The sequence below is a fragment of the Nipponia nippon genome, unplaced genomic scaffold, assembly GCF_047370975.1.
Source record: "Nipponia nippon isolate SJK-2023a ecotype South Korea unplaced genomic scaffold, ASM4737097v1 scaffold_2, whole genome shotgun sequence".
Classification (NCBI taxonomy): domain Eukaryota; kingdom Metazoa; phylum Chordata; class Aves; order Pelecaniformes; family Threskiornithidae; genus Nipponia; species Nipponia nippon.
The window spans coordinates 119,324,583-119,343,005 of NW_028262336.1; the positions used below are offsets into that span (position 1 = coordinate 119,324,583).

Sequence of the window (18,423 nt, forward strand, 5' to 3'; positions counted from 1 at the left end):
GGACATTGCTTCTTTTGGACGTCCAGAGGGACTGTCCCTTTGCAGGCAGAGCTGTGAGAACAGCATCGGCGTTCCTTACGTTATCTGAACTGTAACAAAGATGCTCAGTGATCATCAACTGCACATGAGCATTTGTCTGAGAAACGTGCGCCAAGGGGGCTTCTCATTTTTTTCAATGGATTAACTTTTAAAATTTTAAGGAACGCTGGCCACAAATTCTGTTTGCTGTAAACTAGAAACCTTATGTCAGCCTCGTGTTCTAATATTTTTATGTCGGCTTGAATTTTAATGTGAACGGCTTAGCTAAAGTGCTTCATGGTGAGGTAGCATAGCCAACGTCTGCTTATGTTGTTCCAGGTAGATACCATCAATCTAAGCAAACATCATCTGCCCATCAAGTGTGTAGGGAGGGAACATATTTATATTGTCTTCATGTTTTAACTCTTAAGGGTTTTTTTCCTTAACCTTTTTCAGATCTAAATTGATGTAACTTCTGATGAGGCACATTCAGAAAAGGGGAAAAAATAACATTTGCTTCATAAAAACAGTGTTAGTAAATAATTGAAGTGTAACGTACTCAAGATCGTGAAGTAAATGATGTGATACCACCTGCGTTGAACAGACAGTGTAGGAGTGTGCTCACCCGGGCAGTGCGGAGCTCCATAATGTGGGCTGCATCTTTTAGGCTGGATTAGCACAATGCTTGTTTCTACAACGGTCCAGTTTAGTTGAAATGTCTCTTTGTTCGGGTGATGCCAATTCCGATCTATATTAGAAAATATATTTCATTTTTTTAATAGCATTTGTAGAATAAATAGTATTCTTGAACCAGTCTGCTGCGGATATATAACATAACGGTACTGGAGCAGGTATAGCGGATCAGATCGAAACTCAGTGTCCTGTCTCTGACAGTGGCCAAGGGAAGGTGTCTAAGGAAGAGGACACAAAATCGAGCAAGTTCGTTGTGGCACTCCCTCGGCACTGTCTCCCAGTCTCCAAGTATTTGCAACTTGAAAAGTTCCAGAGCTGGAGGTGGTTTCTCCATATTTAATAACCGTTCTTGCATTTCTCTTCCATGAGCTCAAACAATTCACTTTGAAACACATGCTGACTTCAGGTGTCCACAACATCTTACAGCAGGGGTTTCCACAGCTTAGTTGCACATTGTGGAAAAAGTTAAGTACCTCTGCTTGAGCTTCTCACCCACTGGTTGGTTCCTAATCCTTTTATTGGAGGTGGTAAAACCACACTATGCGTGGACTGTGACAGCCAGGAGGCAATCAATTAAAATATCTTGACATGCTTGTGACAGCAAGCTCAGCGGTTCAGAGTAGCTTTCCAAGACTCAAGCTACTGTGTTTCACAATCCTATGTGAAAAAGATGGCAGAAAGCTAACCGGGGCGACTCCAGGACTGAGCTGAGCACATTTCCCTCTTTTATCTGGGTGAGAGGATTTGTTTTTCTGAATTTTGGCAAGTTACTTCCATGACTCTTAAGATAGTTCCTGCACACAGATTTAAAATAACTGCTATGATCATTTTGTACATAAAATGTGTGGGAAAAGCAGTTTGAAAACCCATGCTTCTGCCATCTGCTTGACTTTCCTATGTCTCAGAATAGAATTTGGTTTTATATAGTACCTGGTAAGTGAAAGGTGCTTGGGAGCGTGTTTCTGTAGCAGCGTATTCTGGGACACTGTTTACTTGCTCAGTAGTAGTCTTTATCGAGCTGAAAACACTGCAAGGACACAGACTTATCAAGAGGGAGTGTCGGCAGGGACACGTGGTGAGTTTATTTCTGGAGTGTGGGGCTTCTGCGATTTTACCTTTTCCTTGAGATGCAGCGAAGAAGGGCCTGTGATACGCTCCGGGTAACGAAATGCTCCTGTGCAGCTGGTGTGCTGCTCTTCTGCTAAAATTCAAAGTTTCCACTTACACATCCTGGTTCGATGGTTCTCACCAGTTGGCTGAACCGGGGAGCAGACAGAGCGCATCGCCTCCTGCGTTTTAAGAGAACAGCTACAAGAAGCGAGAGCTGTAACCAAGCAGTGACGTTGCGTGGTGAAATATTTGGTGAAAAGTAGTGGAAGTGCCTGGAAAGCAGGACTGTATGGTTTGAGGTCTCATAGCTACAGATCAAACAGGTTTTCACACTGGGAAGATGCTCAGCCTTTGCCTTCTTCAAAGTCACTGGTGGATTTCCACACTTTGCTAGTAAAGATTTTTCAGTGTTTAGTAGTTAGTAAACATGTAGTGTTTGACAATAGTCAGGAGCAGTGTTTGACTAACACCTCAGCCAGCAAAATACCTTGTGTGACCAGGACACCAGGGCAGCCTCGTTGCTTCCGATGATAGCCTATCGTGCAGGTAGTTGAAGCTGGGAAGGAAACAATTTTAGTGAGCCGGTGCAGAGGTCAGAGCCCAGCTTCCTCCCCTACAACTGCAGGGGGATTGAGATGCTAATCAGAGGAGGATATTATTATTATTTTTTCCATTAAAGTGTAAAGGTAGGACTCTGTACGGGCTGTGAGCAGATCTCTTTGTGGTACTATTCAGTCTGAACTGTCTAGCTGCATCATTTCAACTGAAAACTGAGGAGTGGCTGAATTAACGTTTGTCTGATTTCTCAAGCAGGTTGTGCAGCTGAGCTCCACGTGCCTGCCTGACTTAAGAACTATTAACCAAGGACTTCTTTAAAACTACTGTCGGCCAAGGACTTCTTTAAAGCTAGCTTTAAATATTTGTAGAAGAGCTGCAGTTGCACTAGTGGCTGCAGTGCAGGCACAACCTTAAGAGTCTCACCCTTGGTAAAAATATAAATCATAATGTTTTAAGGCACACTGCACCTGAATTGTGTCTCTCTGTGCTCTTTGTCATAATGAATGCGACGGCAGTGCCAAAGAGGAGAGGTGAGAGAATGCAGCCTCGATGCCAGTCCCTGGTTAAACAGTTCTCCCAGTCTGCTTTTATAGTAACCTGCAGTTAAGTGCATCTTCCTTCCTATAAATCCTTGGTGAGTATGATCTCCGCTGGAATACTGTAGCACTTGAGGATGTTCCAGCATGAATTGCAATGGAGTCCATTAAAGGTTTTCTTTAAAATGTATTGTTGGAGTATTTTGCTGTGTATTGCTCTTATGTTAGTCTAATATTTCAAACATCTAGCATCTTTGAAATACTTTTAAAAAAAAAAAAAACACTAAGCCACTTTCTTCACAGTAGAAGGATGCCATTATGCATTTATAGTATGGATGAATACCATTCAATTTTCCTTGCTTAGAAGGCACGTATTTTCAGACAATACTTTGATTAAAAATTCGGTCGAGCATTCTTGGGAGGCAGTTCTGCCAGAGATACATGGCAGATTTACATAACCCTAGGGGTCTTTCTCTTTTTTTTTTTAATATCCACCAGTTATGCCTCTCCGATTGGCTGTGTGCCAAATAAATCAAATGTGTGTGCGTTTATGAATTGAAGTATTTAACCATTCAATTACTGTATTGTGAAGAGGCTGTGCTATCAGTAGTTAACTTGGGTATTAATTCAGGCCTGTCAAAGCAGCTGCTGTTTTATCTATACTTTCTATCAAACGTTTGTTCTACCTGTTGGCAGTGGTTTGCTGTGTGGATCGAATGGGGAAGTCGATACGGTCTCTCCGTAGGAGGACAGAGACCACATGCGTGACCACGGCCGTTGCCTTCACCCACGCTGAGCATGCAGCCTCCCAGGCACATGGGACCCCGCTGGCAGAGCGAAACCAGCCTTGGTTAGATCGGCTGTGCTCGGGCAGGACGAGGCAGCCCTCTGCATGGCAGGCAGCGGATTAAAGGATGTGCCGTGCTGCTTCAGAGACTCTTCATTAGCAAGCAGCATTGCTGTCCGGGCTGATGATGAGGCAGATTAACTCGATGCAGTTTTGCCAATTTAGTGGCTGAAGGCTATGTTCCCCAAACTAGATAATATTGGTCTGTCTCAGTATGTCAGACTTGGACTAAATCTGAAGGTGGAAGTGGGCCAAGGTACAGATAAAACAAGTCCCAGCTTAAACCGCTGAAGTTTTCCACTCTAACTTTTGCCCTTTATATCTGATGCTGTTGAAACATAGAAAATGCTCTTCTGCTGTGCTCGTAGGATTTTGAGTCATCTTGATGATCACAAGATCTTCTGTCCTGAGGGCATGTCTTGGGAAGTACACAAACTCCAGTGTTACTGTTGGGTGCACGGGGAGGGAAGGAGGCAACGTTCTCCATGGACTGATAAGAGGGAAGCTTTGTTTCTCTCTTTTTTTTTTCCTTTTTTTTTTCCTTTTTTTTTTTTTTTGAAGGCTGAAGTAGACCAGAAGACCATTTGTTGTCTGCTGGTAGTATGCGTCTTGCCTAGCCTCAGACCATTATGTTTGTCCTGGTTTACCGTGGATTCCTGTTAGTCTTTGGAAGAAAACCAAGCCTTTCCATGGCACAATTAATCTCATCCTGAATTAGACATAACCTTTCTTTTTTCGTTGTAGGCAAGGTCCAGCTGGCTAACTCTGATTCGGGTGTCTGTGTTTGGTCAGTTGAGTTTCAGCCTTGGTATCTGATAAGGATTGGGGCATGGATAAGAACTCAGATTTTGAGGTTTTGGTTAAATTAGATGGAAGTGAATCTCTAGCAACAAGGAAGTAGAAGAAGTGGCTGTTTGTCTCTCATCCTTTTCATGTATTAATAATCGATGTTTAGGTTTGACTGCTAGCATCTTCAGCTGAGCAAATCTTCTCGTGAAGATCTTTCCATTTTTCCAGTCAAGACCCTCAGCCTTACTTTCTCAGTTAGACCTACTCTGTACTTCACTTACATCAAGATTAAGTTACAGGTGTGTCTTTTACTTGATATATTGAGGTCTATTCTGACAAAAATGCAAAACACAGTTTGACTTCTTAAATAAAGAAGTGTTTTGCAGCATACGTGTTACTCTGACATTTGACTTGCAGTCCTTGCCTGTCTGCTCCCAGTTGCAGTTGAAGGTTGGTTTTGGTTAATAGCTATAAATAACTTTGAAATTATCTCCAGGACAAGGAGAGTGATGCGACACAAGTAGGACTAAAAGAGGATGTAGATGTAGGCTTTCTTTATGAAAAAAAAGGAGATAGGCTTTTCTGTCAGTAACTGCATGTTCACTTCTGAGTTTTTCTGCCTTGGGTTGAGTGTAGCAGCCATCTTTCAAAGATCAAGGAACTGCTGTTGGACTTCTGCTGCCTGGCTATCCATCTTGGGTTGGGTAGAAATTGCTGCCCTTTGGTTTCTAATTAGTGTGGATTGTGTTCGTAATAGCTGGTGGAGGGATGGGAACTTGGGATAGGCTTCCTTTTATTGTGTGAAATCCAAAAGGGCTGTAACCTGTTACCAAAGCAAAAGCTCCCCATCAATTGTACTGCGCTGGCTCTCCTCCCAGCTCCTTGCACCACTTCATCAGCTGTTAGGCACAAAGATGCCAAATTCTTAATGTTAAAACTGACTGGTTTAAGTATTTTGAAATGCTGTTCCATAGAAAAGATTTTCTACTGTTTGACTTCCTCTGCTAATTTTCATCTTTATCGCTTAGTTTGCATTTTTGGAGTTGTACGGTCTCTTAAGAGGAAGAAACCATTGCAAAATCACTTGAAATACCCTTAACAAATGACTGTAGGCTAGGACTTCTACTTTGTGAACTCTTAACATTTTGACATTGTTTGTTCTGAACATCTCTTTTATTGCTTCTGGAGGTATGTCCTGGGTTTAATTATAGGAATGGGTCAGTCATAAAGAGGAGTTCTGCACTGTCAGCAAATAAAGTGGTGTGCATCATTTAAATTATTCCTCTTCACATTTTCTCTTTTGTCTTTCGGCTTTTCTTTCTCTATGGAAATTGTTTTGAAAAACATGACACCAAAGTTTATCCTTCTAATGTGTATCCAAATTTTTGAAGTTGCAACACAAACTTAAGTTGAGATGAATTGCAGATACACTCTGAAGCTATAAAGCTCCCTATTTTATTACCTTAGATGCCATAAATAGATTTTTGCATCAATAAATGTTTAACAATAAATTTCAAAATTTTACAACTTTGATGAATATACTTTTTTGTTCTTGTCAATCAGAACCTCCCAGGAGTACTGACATGTGAAGGCAAGTAAACTGTGTCTATTTGGTTTTCCTTTTAGTCAGCAAGACTATGTGTAGCTTTAAATATTATATTAATCCTCTGTAAATTCATGAAAAGTATTAAAGTTTCCACCTGAAATGAATTGTATGCATCCTAAACTTCTGCCATATTTCTAAACTGCTCTTCCTCTGACAAAGTTAGGTGGATAAATCAAAATGCAATTTGGCATACGTAGAAATAAACAAAATCCCTCTCGCATCCTAAGGAAGGGTTTGAATAATACTAGAAGCTAAGATACAATCAGCATTCAGATACTATTTGTTTCATGTTTTCTTGTCTTCAGTGAGAGTAGAATGAGCGGACAGTCCAGTATAATTATAAAATTGTGTTAGGCGTTAATGAAGCCCAGAGCATTTGGCTGTGGTGAGAGCAAATGAAGGTGGACCCTGCTCCAGGATCCAAGAACCAAGAGTGGAAATGTGTTCAGTAAGCAATAACGGGGGTAGGAGTAGCCAGTTTGTAGGTAGGGTTTTAACCAGCAGCAGCAAGTAATGCTGCCTGTACCATGTGGACTAAAATGCAAAGCATTTGTGTGTGCCAGACTGAAAACCAAAAGTGGCTCTGTAGCACCAGGTCCATGAGATTGAACTGGTGTATTTTGAAGAACTGTAAGATAAACCTGAGACTGGGACAAAATCAATCCCAGATAGGAAGTCCTAAACCATTTCTCTACTCCCGCCCTCAGCGTCCCCGGTGCAGCCAGCAAAGCCCAGCAGGTGACCTGGCTCACCAGTTACTAGGTTTGAGGGTAACCCAAACCGCATTCCAGCTGCTGTGACCAGTGCCATGGTGCCCAACACCTGCATTAAGTACCATTTAGGGTGCTTGAGGGTATCCAGGGCATCCATAGGGACTGGCAGACACTATACGTACCTATGGAAAGCCCGTTCCCTTTTGGAGCGGTGGTTGGATGCCAAGCAGGAGACTCCAGGGAGTCTTGAGTGCCGCTCAACTCCTGTTTTTAATGACGCTGCATCTTACTCTTGGTTTCTGCTGGAGAAGTTTAGGCACCTCGCAGAAAAGAAGACATCTCCATGTAGGTGTCCCAGTGACAGACTTGATTCCAGATTATTGACGCAGGTGATAATGTGTGTTATAAAGAGATAGACCACTGAATTTAATAACAAAGATCCTTAGAAATGCTAGATGATAGCAAAATTGCTTGTAGATTATATTATAAGAAAAAGTGTAATAAATAAGTAATACATACGCATCACCTTCCCCCCAAAAAAAATTCCTGCTTGTTTAGGGAAAAGAGTTTGTTCCTCAGGAGAGGATACTTTCGGGCTGCCCTTAGGATTTATATTTGATCTAGTGCTGTTTATTATCCTGATGTCTTTATAGTGGCGGCAGTTTTTGTCGGAGTGGAGGCTCTGAGCCCCTTTATGGGTGCCTCCCAGCCGCTTGCACTGCTCTAGGAGTTGACAGGGACAGAAGTGGCAGCGTTGCCGTGGCTCACAAAAATTCCCTCATGAGGTGCAAAATGTTTCTTCCCAGTGATTTTTTTTTGTCCCAGTCGCAGCATGACCACCTTGATGTCGAGTTCAGGATGAATTAGCTTTTATGCGCCACGTGTGTGAGAAGCCCCCATGCGCTCGCATCAGTGCAACCACTTGCTTCTCGTCGGTGCTTTCTGCATTCATGGGTATTCAAAAGTACTTCCCAAACCAGCTGTTCGATCAGCCCCGCCAGCTAGCGGCTCCGTTCTCAAATAAAACAGCCTCCTTTTACAGCTTGCTAAAAATAGTCGTTTCTTTAAAGCCTGAGGATGCGGTGACTCATGTGAGCACAAAGAGAAAGAAGGGTTATTTCTTTTGCTTTAGGCTTTGGGAGGAAAGCCGCCATGCTGCTTCAGCACCGGCCGGGCTCCCGCTTGCTCCCGCTTGGGCTTCACGGACGCGTTGCCAGCCGAGCGGCTCTGGCATCCCTTCCTTTGCCATGGCAGCCCAGCAGCTATTTGAGATGCAGGTGCCATGTCCCAGTGCCCGCGGCCTCTTGGCTCTGGAGGGAACGTGCACGGTCATCACCGCAACTAAAAATAAACCTGTAAGACAGCAAGTCGCAGCTCTTGGCTCTGGGGGGTTTGGGCAGAGCTCGCCCAAGGATGAAGGTGTTTCTTGCAAATTATAGACGTGCAAATGGGAAATCACTGTTAAAATTCCTGATATTTAGCTCCTGACACCATTCCAAGTGCAGCTTAAGGAGAGAAAGCAAGTCGCAGATAAAGCTTGCTCAGGCCTGTTCTTTCATGAATTGCTGCAGCAGCTCTCCCATGGTCTGCAGAGATCTCATTCTGCTGTCTGACGCCGCAGCGTGCTACTGCAAAACCTGCTTCGAGGCTCCGGCTTGCAGTGGCCCCTCTCCCAGTAACCTGCTTGGGCTCAGTTTTCTCTGCTTATCTTTGAGCTCTTCGTCATCTTTCTCCTTCTGAAGAAGCACCCCCAAAAAAGGCTCTAGTTTTAATGTAAGTGGAATTGGTTGCAAACCTTTTAAGGTAACTTATTCATACTCTGGCAACGCGTTCCTGGAGGAACGTGAAGCAGAGGATGGCCGGTATACGTGCATATGGCATTTTGGTTGCTGAGCAACCTGTTTCTTGCTTCAGCCACTTAGCATAAGAATCCGATTTCAAATAAGATATTAGGGACGCCGGCTCACTTACCAATAGCTAGCATAACCTGTGAGGACTAGTTGGACAGGAAAACGAACCCGCTTTCTTAGGAAATGTGAAGCTTTGCAAGAACTTTCACCGTAAAGGACCATATATCTGCAATGTTGCTGTGTAATTCCCATACGTAGTTTTTCATGTTTGGGTCCTTGGGTAGATTTAAATCACTACTGTAAAGCGTGCCCAGAAGCAGGGGTTCTTATCTACAGTTCGACAAAGCCAATGTTATCTTTCTTAATGCTTGTAAACTTCCCATATTTTTATTAATAGCATCCTGAGAACTTGTGCAGCCAGATGATGTGTGCTCCTTTTCTTCTGACAAGCTTGTTTTAACCAGTTTTAATAAAATAGAAGCTTTGGCATGAAGGCAAAGTAACCTTCCGTGTTGATGGAAGGGAAGAGTATACAATGCTAATATAGAATAAACCCAGGTCCCTGAAAGTGTGCTGTGATTAGACGCACCAACTTTAATTATTATGTTTGGGGTTTTGGTTTTTTGTTCTTGCTTTGGTTGTTCATCTGTTTTTTCCAGGCTTACGTTTTTTGGAACTACCACCACCCAAAAGGAGCAGGGTTTTGTCCTTTTTGTAGTATATTTAACACACCTCAGTTTTTATGTCTGACTATCTCCTTGGCTTTCTGTCGTCATTCACAGGACTTAATCGGAGATACTTGCCTACATTCATCCACCCAAGTACCGTTTCCTCCTTTCCTTAGCAGTAGCTTATCTGCGGGGTCAAAGGAGCAATAGCAGTCACACGGAATGGAGAAACGCAGGAACAGAGCCCAGATTCCACTAGAAGCAGCATATGCACTTTTTTGCCCTGGTCTGGCCTCGAGGACCAGCTTTGCACAGCCTGAAGAAGCAGGGTATAGGTCAGAGAGCAAGATGGAGAAGGCAATGGTTCAGCTCTGGTTTAGACCTGCGTTCAGCGAGAGCTGACAGTTTGCAGCTCTCTAAGTTGTCTCGCTCGCACAAGCTGCTTCCTCCAGATTATTCAGTATGAAATGAAGGTTTTAAACTCTTAATATCCAGATAACCTTCATAAAAAAAAGTAAAATGCAACCTTAATAGTAATATTGGAAAGCATTTCTTTTTTTGGTGTTGGCGGAAATGACTGGCTGCTAGCAAGATTGTGTATTTAAAGCTAGAAGACTTCTTCCAGTGCCTTGTGTAGCTGTGCAAGGAGGGGGTTGCATGTGCAGATACCCAGTTTCTCTATACCCTTTCTTCTTTAGACTGAGTACATTTGATTCATAAGAAGTATTTTATGGGATTTTGGGGCTGTGACAGCCGGCAGCAGTTGCAGTAAGTTGTCTCCTGGCTGCTGGGCTTCACACAGTAGATCCAGCTTATTTCTGCATCTTTTAGCAGCTAATTATTCCAAAGTCACAAATCTCATTGTCCTGCGAGAGTTTGCTTTGGAACATCTTTCCTGAATAATCACTGCTGATTTTTGCATGTGTTTTCATAATCTAATTTAGAAAGGACAGGATGTTTTTAAGGAGTGGGACAATAGTTACGCAGCTCCAGTGGCTTCATTTTCCTGTGTGGAAATCAGTGGCACGCTCCTTCTGGGACCAGTGCTGCTGTTAGTGCACATGGCGGTTAAGATCAAGGCCCCCTGGTAGGAGGTATTTAAGGGTCATTTGTTACGGAAAACCTTGGACTTTTATGTTACGGGCACGAAATATTTAGTATGCAAATCCAAGACAGCTGTTGATAGATAACTTATTAGGAGTCACCAACGCTGCGGTGCAATTAGGGACTGGAGAAGGTGCACAGCCGTAGTTTCCAGATAGGTGGAATCTAACCTTAAAGAGGAAAAGAAGAAAAGACAAGAAGGAACGGCTTTAAATTAGTGCAAGGGAAATTCAGGTTAGACATGAGGAAAACTTTCTAAAGATCTGAGGAACTAGATGACCTGGAGAGATGGAGGAACCTCCAGGAGGGTCTTTAAGAGGAGGTTGGACCAACATTGGTTCAAGAATGATGTGGACAGTGCTGGTCCTGCCCCTGGTGAACCAGAGGAGCAGGCAGCCTCCCCAAGGGTCCCCTTCACCTCTCTGGCTGTCAGCGGCCATGCTGTGAAAGCCTCCATAGTTTATCTTAGTTCAATTTCTTATCCCTAATAAATCAAAAAAAGTCCTCTGGCTCTTGTTACACTATCAGCCTGTTCTGTTCTAAATATATCATCCTCAAAGGGTGTTTCATGACTTGTAGCTGGGGTTTGCGCACCAGAGCTTGTGCCACGTGTGGTGTTCTCCTCCGGGCTCGGCAGCTGAGCAAGGTGGCCATTTCATCAGGTTTCTAGAACAAGTCTTTAATTGGGTCTTGCTGGTTTGCGTGGACTATGCTTTTCATGACAATATTTGGCACACAAAGTGCTTTCACTCTTGTCCACAGCGAGGATCTCATTAATTGCTGATATTGAAGAAAACAGCATCTTGCTTATAATTTCCCCGAGTGTGGCTTTTCTTCCCCTCCACTTTCTGAACTTCCATTCAGTCAGGCAAAAGGCTAATTTTAGCATCATGCCAACTGTTTTATTGCTCTTGTCTATATATCCTCAAGCTGGTCTATAAACCAATCAGGATTAGATTTGTGATTTTTTTCTGTCTTATCCCTTGCCAAAATCGGTGCCGTTCATTCGTGCAAAGTACAGAGGATGCAAAGCTGATCTGACCAACGTGGTGTGATGGCTTCACCTCCTCAATGGGCTGTAAAACACCCAGGTGGCCTTGGGAAGAGAACCTAATCCAGGCCTTGAAGATCTCATCTTGCGAGATAAAGCGAGTTAATATGATATTCCTGGTGCTGACCAAATTATGTGACTGTTTTGCAGGAAAAAAGAGTACAAGTCTCCCCGCCATTGACAAGAGGACCAAGTGCCTTTATACCAGAGAACGAAGTAAGTTTGCGGTTAGCTGCGCCAGGCAGGTGGTAGCTTTTAAAATGGAAATACTGAAGGATGGTTTTATGATCCTGCTTGCCCAGTGGTACCCAGATGAACTCGTCTGCGAGCAAAAGCAATGGTTTCTCTGGAGCAGGCTCCAGTGGGTAAGAACTACCCTGCCTGGTCACACAAGTGGTGCCATTTGACATCTTTTCCATTGCCAGCACTCCTGGAGACAGCTGTGAGTGCCAGCTCTGCTCTTCTCGTGGGGGATGATCACTTATTGCTCTTAATGCCAGACCTAAGGGGAGGCCTGTGCAGTATTGCAGCGATATGCTTATATAGCTCTCAGAGCAGTGTCTGACCTTCAGTTTGAGAGAACCTGAAAATATGACTAACTCCTTAGACTGTAACTGTGGCTCTTGAGAGGATTTATGGTTGAAAGGTACGCTTTGACTTCAAACGCAAGATTTCTGCCCATGATTTAACATTCAGCTTAAGCCTTGATTTGCAGCTTGCTGTAGTAAGTAGAAACTTGGCTACGGTGGTGTTCTCCAGTGATCTGAGTCTTCACAGAGTATTATTTATTGATCAATTAATTATTTGGGATGGGTGACTATAAAACCAGGACCTTTTTTTTGTTTTAAGTAGTTGCTAAAGGCAGATCATTCATATGTTAGAAGGGCCAAAAAGGCATTTTGAAAGAGGAGATAGCTGCTGTTCTCTGAGTCTCTCTCCATTTATACACCGGCAAGGTTTGACTCTAAAAACAAACAGAGAGAGTGTAAAGGCTGGCAACAGGAAAATATAATGAAACAAAAAGGAAGAGAGGTCAAAAAGAGTCTTTTAGACTTGGGAAGAGGGGAGCAAAATGTGTTCCAGCCAGCCAAACTTGTGAAGAGGGCTTCTCTTTCGTATGAAATACGAGATTAAATTGAGATGCCAAACTTTGTAATGACTTGATTTTTCTTATAAAGTCAATAATTGTATAAAAAGTAGAAAAATAAATGTAGTTAAAATGATAACATATTTTGAGAGAATTGTTGATGAATTTATTTCACAGCTGATACACTTGGTAAAGGCGCTAGCCACGGGTGCAGGAGGAATCACTGAGTGCCTCTCAGAAAGGAGTAACCCCAGCGGTTACCCAGTACAAGCAGGGAACCTCCACCTGTATGGATAAAACAGCTATTCAGTATCACGAACAAATGTTAAATATTGTTTGTTAAGCAAACGACTACTTTTTTCCTTGGCACGAAATAATACAGTGGATAGGAAGGATGTAGTTAGAGATTAGTAACACGCTGAATGTCTCGCAGATCTTGATAATAACACCGCTCGTGTCAAAGCCTGCTTTATTGTCATAATGGAAGGAATATGGACAGAGCAATAACAACTTAATTGTAAAGAAAGATTCCTGTTAAAGTGCCATAAGGCTTTACAAGCAGAATAAAAAAACGTGTTTGTGGATCCATGGATGGTAATAAATCAGGAGGAAGTACATATACAGTATGAAGAGGATAGTAATATAGCTGGAGATAAATCTCAGAAGCAATAATGCTGCATATTGCTAGGCCTAACATAGCAACAGTGCAGTCCTACAGGATTATATTTCAATTTTATCAGCAGAATTTCTTCTCCATAACTTGTACTGTTACAAGGAAAACTCCTGACAAGTTGGAGAAGATTAGAAACCTTTCCAGAGACAGAAAAGTATGATTTCCCCAAGAAACTACTAAATGAAACAAAGATCTCTTAAATACATGGGCGATACACTTGCTGAAGAATAAGTGGGGCTCCTTGGAGTGGAGCGAGTGATATACCATAATAAGTGAGATAAAATGATCTCTAATGTGTGAATAAGCTTCCGATGGTAAAAACATTCTTAAAGAAAACTGAGGAGGCATCATTTTGGGTACAAAACACAGAAGAGCTGTCATAGTGAAGAGCTACACATGTAAAAATGATGGAGCTGCCTAACTGCATAGCTGCTTTTTCCCTTTCTTTCCGGGCCCACAAATTAAAACAGGGAAGTACAGTGGTGAGAAGTGAATTCTTGAGAAGTGAATGAAGTATGTTGTTCGTGTTTGTTTGTATGTAACTTTTATACAAGATTTGATGGAAAAATATTTGAGGCACAGTCTGTTCATCAGCCCATCATAAAGAAGGAAAACATATTTTAAATAGAGTATTTCAGCAAAAGCATTGTGTCTTCTTGGTTTTAGGCACTTTCTATCTTCATGTGCAGTAAACCAGCTAAAATGTTTTCTCATTTTATGGTGTTTGCAATAGTAAGCTGGCTGGTTTAATACTGTGCAGCTTCAGAATAAATACTGGGTATTCTAGTCTTGTGCTTGTACCTTCAGTGGTGAACATGTTGAGAATGGCTGTTCTTGGTGATAAACACTGAGTAATAGCACTAACACTGTGTCAGGGCTTGCAGTGCAAGAGCTACTTACTCTTTTGCTGTTTCATTTCATCTTGTGCCCAAGGTTTGGATTGGTTGGAATAATTAAAGAACAGCTTTTGTTTAAAGAAAGCATTAAATTCCTATTCTAAATAATACTTGAATGTTATGGACAAATTAGCATTTGATCTCCTCTTCAATTATACAAGCACAGAAGGGGTAGATTGCCAGGCTGTTTCTATAATTTGGTTACATAACCCAGTTCCTCACTATTAATTTTGAAATCGGTTTTAGGGCTGAACGCTGAGGTGGTATGTGTCTATGCAGGCTGACTTCCATAAACCCTTCACTTTCCATTTAGCTCTTGCTTACTTCCAGCTCTCTGTACAGATTTGACTGTAAGCATCTGCGAGTTTAGCCGTTTCGGAAAGATGTACGGAAGAATGTTTTTGGTTATGTAGAAACATATTAAAGTAACAGAGGTACAATGTAAAGTGCTCTTCAGTTCTCAGTATAGAAGTAACATCTGTATGTGTATATTCACACGCGTGCAAGCATGTATATTTACAAATAGACATCCAGATCTCCAGCATTGCCTTTAAGTTTGTACACAAGCAAACCTTTCATACCACAATATGTTTCTCTCCAGGGCTAAAGCTAGAGAAAATCTCTTTCTCTGTTAAGTCTGTCCATCTTGTTTTTAAGGTTATGCAAGCAAATGGTTTGGATGAACGTACTAATCTTCTTGTGGAAGAGTACTCTACGTCTGGGCGCCTGGACAACATCACACAAGTCATGAGTATCCATACTCAGTACCTGGAGTCTTTCCTCCGCAGCCAGTTCTATATGCTGCGCATGGATGGGCCCCTTCCTTTGCCCTATAGGCACTACATTGCTATAATGGTATGTACCAACAGGCTGTATATTTTCTCGTGCAACCTTGGCTTGTGTATTTAAAAAAGAAGAAAAAAAGAAGACTTTAGAAAGGAGAGACTAGTGTGATGTTTTGACAGGGGCTGAATTTTCGTAGTTGATTTTCATCAGAATAAAGCATGCCTACCCAGAAGATTTTCAGTGAGAAGGGAGAAATGGCAACATACATGGGTCCCTGTTTCCCACAGCGATACACTTCTCACATGCCCACAAGAGTGAGGTTTTACAGAGAGCAGTTAGAACTGTCTGCCCTTTTTTCTGGATATTTAACCATCTTCACGCAGCAGTCGGATGAGATGCAGTGGATTCAAGTCACAACAAATTCCAGGTAGACACTAGAAAAACAATTTTTACCATGAGGATGTTGAGACATTGCAATAGTGGCCAAGAGAGGTTGTGTGATCTCCAGGGATGGAGATCTTGTCTGGACAAGGCTCCAAGCAACCTGATCTAAGTCAGCCCTACTGTGAGCAGGAGTTTGGACCAGATCTCCTCTAGCGATCTCTTCCAACCTAAATTAGATTCTGCAATTCAGAGTAAAGTAATCGGATGTATTTTTATTGGAGAATCCTCCATACTGTATAGAAATAGATTGCAATGTAAAACATGGCCCATGGAATGAAATTGTATTTTTGTTTTGTGTTAGTAACCTGTCTTCCACCTGCAGCAAAATCAGATTACACGCTAATGTGCTGCCCTTGTCCCTCTGTGTTTAATGATTCCAGGCAGCGGCCAGACATCAGTGTTCCTACCTAATAAATATGCACGTTGATGAGTTTTTGAAGACTGGCGGGATTGCAGAGTGGTTGAACGGTTTAGAATACATTCCCCAAAGACTGAAAAATCTGAACGAAATAAACAAACTCCTTGCACACCGGCCCTGGCTAATCACGAAAGAGCACATTCAGGTACCTGTGAAGTCGTGCCCTGTAATAGCAGTAAATGTCTGGTAGCAAGACCTGCTAAGAACTACGCAAGTGTCTGGTTAGGCTTCATTACCTTGAGTTAAAAAATTCAGGGAAGTACTAGAGCATTGAATAAGCCAATAAATTATTCTGTGTGACAAAGCCAACAAGATTTATTTTTTAGGAACAGCATTGGCTAAAATAAACCCAAAAGAAAAGGGGCAATATATTAGATGTCTCTTTTTTTATCCAGTGAGAGTTTGTGTGCAAGAGGAATATGGTATTATTGGAAGAAAGGAATTGATCCCGTTTTAAAATACATAGCGTTTTATAGTAAAACTGGGGGCCAAAAGAATTTTTATATTTACACTTCTTTTATTCTCATTTCAGAAACTTGTCAAGACTGGGGAAAATAATTGGTCTCTTCCTGAACTGGTGCATGCTGTTGTCCTGTTGGCACATTATCATGCCTTGGCAAGTTTTGTGTTTGGCAGTGGCATTAATCCAGAGAGAGATCCGGATACATCTAATGGAGTCAGACTTATAGCAGTCAACAACTTCTGTGTCTGTGATCTCGCCAATGACAACAACATAGAAAATGCATCCCTCACAAGTAGCAACTTTGGGGTTAGTGTCGCAAGAAGATTCTTCTGCTTGCCTCTGTTTTGCATTAGAAAACTTTCTTCCATTCTTTCCTGTTTAAATTTCAGGGTAGTTTGAAAGTTTTTGTCTACTTTTTACTGGAATGCTTGAGTCTGATAACCCTTATGTTAGCTCTAGCAGTTTGCAGTGTAGTCTATTGAAAGCTGCTTTATAACGGCAGATGGTAGTCAGAGCAATGTGATTTTCATAGTTAATCTCACAACCCATTTGGCAAGACTAAAGCTTTGCTTTCAGCTGAAAGCTTAAAGTCCCAGTTTCTTCAGATAGCATGTCACTGACTGGAGCATTGTGTCATCCGTATTCCTAATGTGTGGAATGAAAAAAGAATCGGGGGAAAAAAACCCAGAAGTCATAACAATAATTTTGACCTCAAGGCGTACAATCACAAAACAGGTCAATTCTGAAACACTTGCGTGTAGATGGGAGGAAATGTCTGAAATAAAGTTACTTAATTGTTCATGCTTGTGTTCCAGTCTTGAATCAACCAACAGAGAACTTTGATGACTAGTTAATTAACTTAAATGTGGATTTTTTTTTTCGCAAAGTGGCTTTATAATGCTTTGAAGACATGTCCTTGACTTAATGCCGATTGATGAATTAGACTCATCGCCTTTGATGGAAGATCAGGATTATGAGCAGAGTCACTAGATATATTTTTAAAAATTAGCAGTACAATGTGAACATGTAATCAGTCAGTTCAGTTGCTGTATCTTAAATTTCTGGACTGAAAGACATGCTAGCTCAAATCACCAGGGTGCCTTATTCACCATTTGTAGTGGTTTGCCCACTGGGCTGCTGCTGACTCTGTGCTGCCTATTAAGCAGTGAGTAGCGTACTAGAAAACAATTGTAGCTATGGGCAGAAGAACAGAATCAAAAGGAAAAGATGGAAAAGAAAAACCAAACAATTTATCTTATGGAAAATCTGAATGATAAGTACAGATCACAGAACCCCGAACTTTGATGTATTTCTACCAAAGAGGCCTGTTTTCCTCACAAAAGTAACAATCGCGTGTAATGGAAAGAAAAAGAAAAAACTGATTTGCTGTCTCAGGTTGTGTTCCTGCATTGCAGTGTTGCGCTGTATCTCTTCAGAAACATATTTTGCATTACTAATGGACTGAAAAAAAGTTTCCTTAATATTAAAAGTTGTTTTCTGATACACATAGGGCACGCAGATGGCTTTTCCTGAGCCATCTACATGGTGGAATATATATTATAAGCGACTATGGTTTCCACATTCAAACACCACCTCTTCCGCTGTTAATCCCACTGCAGTAGATTACTGCAGTAGGTTAGAGTAACACTTCCCAGCTCCCTTCTTCTAACTGTCTGAAAGCTGTTTGTCTATGCTGTATGTGACAAAATGCATTCTGGCATGAGTTTTCGTGTTTGCTGCTGCTATCTGTTTTTGAGAACGTTTGTTGTCGAGCATGAAATCTGAAGATGACACACGTTGTCTATCTTCTAATTTTGCAGAATGTCATGGTGTTTTTGCAGATTGCAGATTCTTTAAGTGAGCTGGAGGCCTTAATGGAAAGGATGAAGAGGCTACAAGAAGATAAAGAGGACGAAGAAGCCTCTCAGGAAGAAATGGCAACTCGCTTTGAAAAGGAGAAGAAGGAGAGTCTGCTAGTAATTAGTGGAGGTATTTGTGCTTTTCCAGTTCCTTTTTGTTTGTACTCTGTAAGGACTAAACACTCAAGGCCAGTTCAGTGACTACAACTTTTTCTGTCCGTTTCTTTATTCTAGCTCTTGGTCTAGTAGGAGTG

General features: G+C 41.8%; 1 protein-coding gene across 3 annotated transcripts in view; it reads left to right on the top strand.

The window, feature by feature from the left end:
• SESN3 (sestrin 3) overlaps window positions 1–18,423 on the top strand; it is a 45,046-nt gene that overhangs the window by 12,377 nt on the left and 14,246 nt on the right. For 2 of the 3 annotated variants that reach the window (XM_087758215.1, XM_087758217.1), the window contains exons 2-6: window positions 11,694–11,759; window positions 14,857–15,054; window positions 15,810–15,992; window positions 16,380–16,616; window positions 18,131–18,299. In XM_087758215.1, coding sequence (XP_087614341.1) covers window positions 11,694–11,759; window positions 14,857–15,054; window positions 15,810–15,992; window positions 16,380–16,616; window positions 18,131–18,299 — 853 coding nt within the window. The remainder of the gene's footprint in view (window positions 1–11,693; window positions 11,760–14,856; window positions 15,055–15,809; window positions 15,993–16,379; window positions 16,617–18,130; window positions 18,300–18,423) is intronic. The other variant, XM_087758216.1, reaches the window with a different exon arrangement.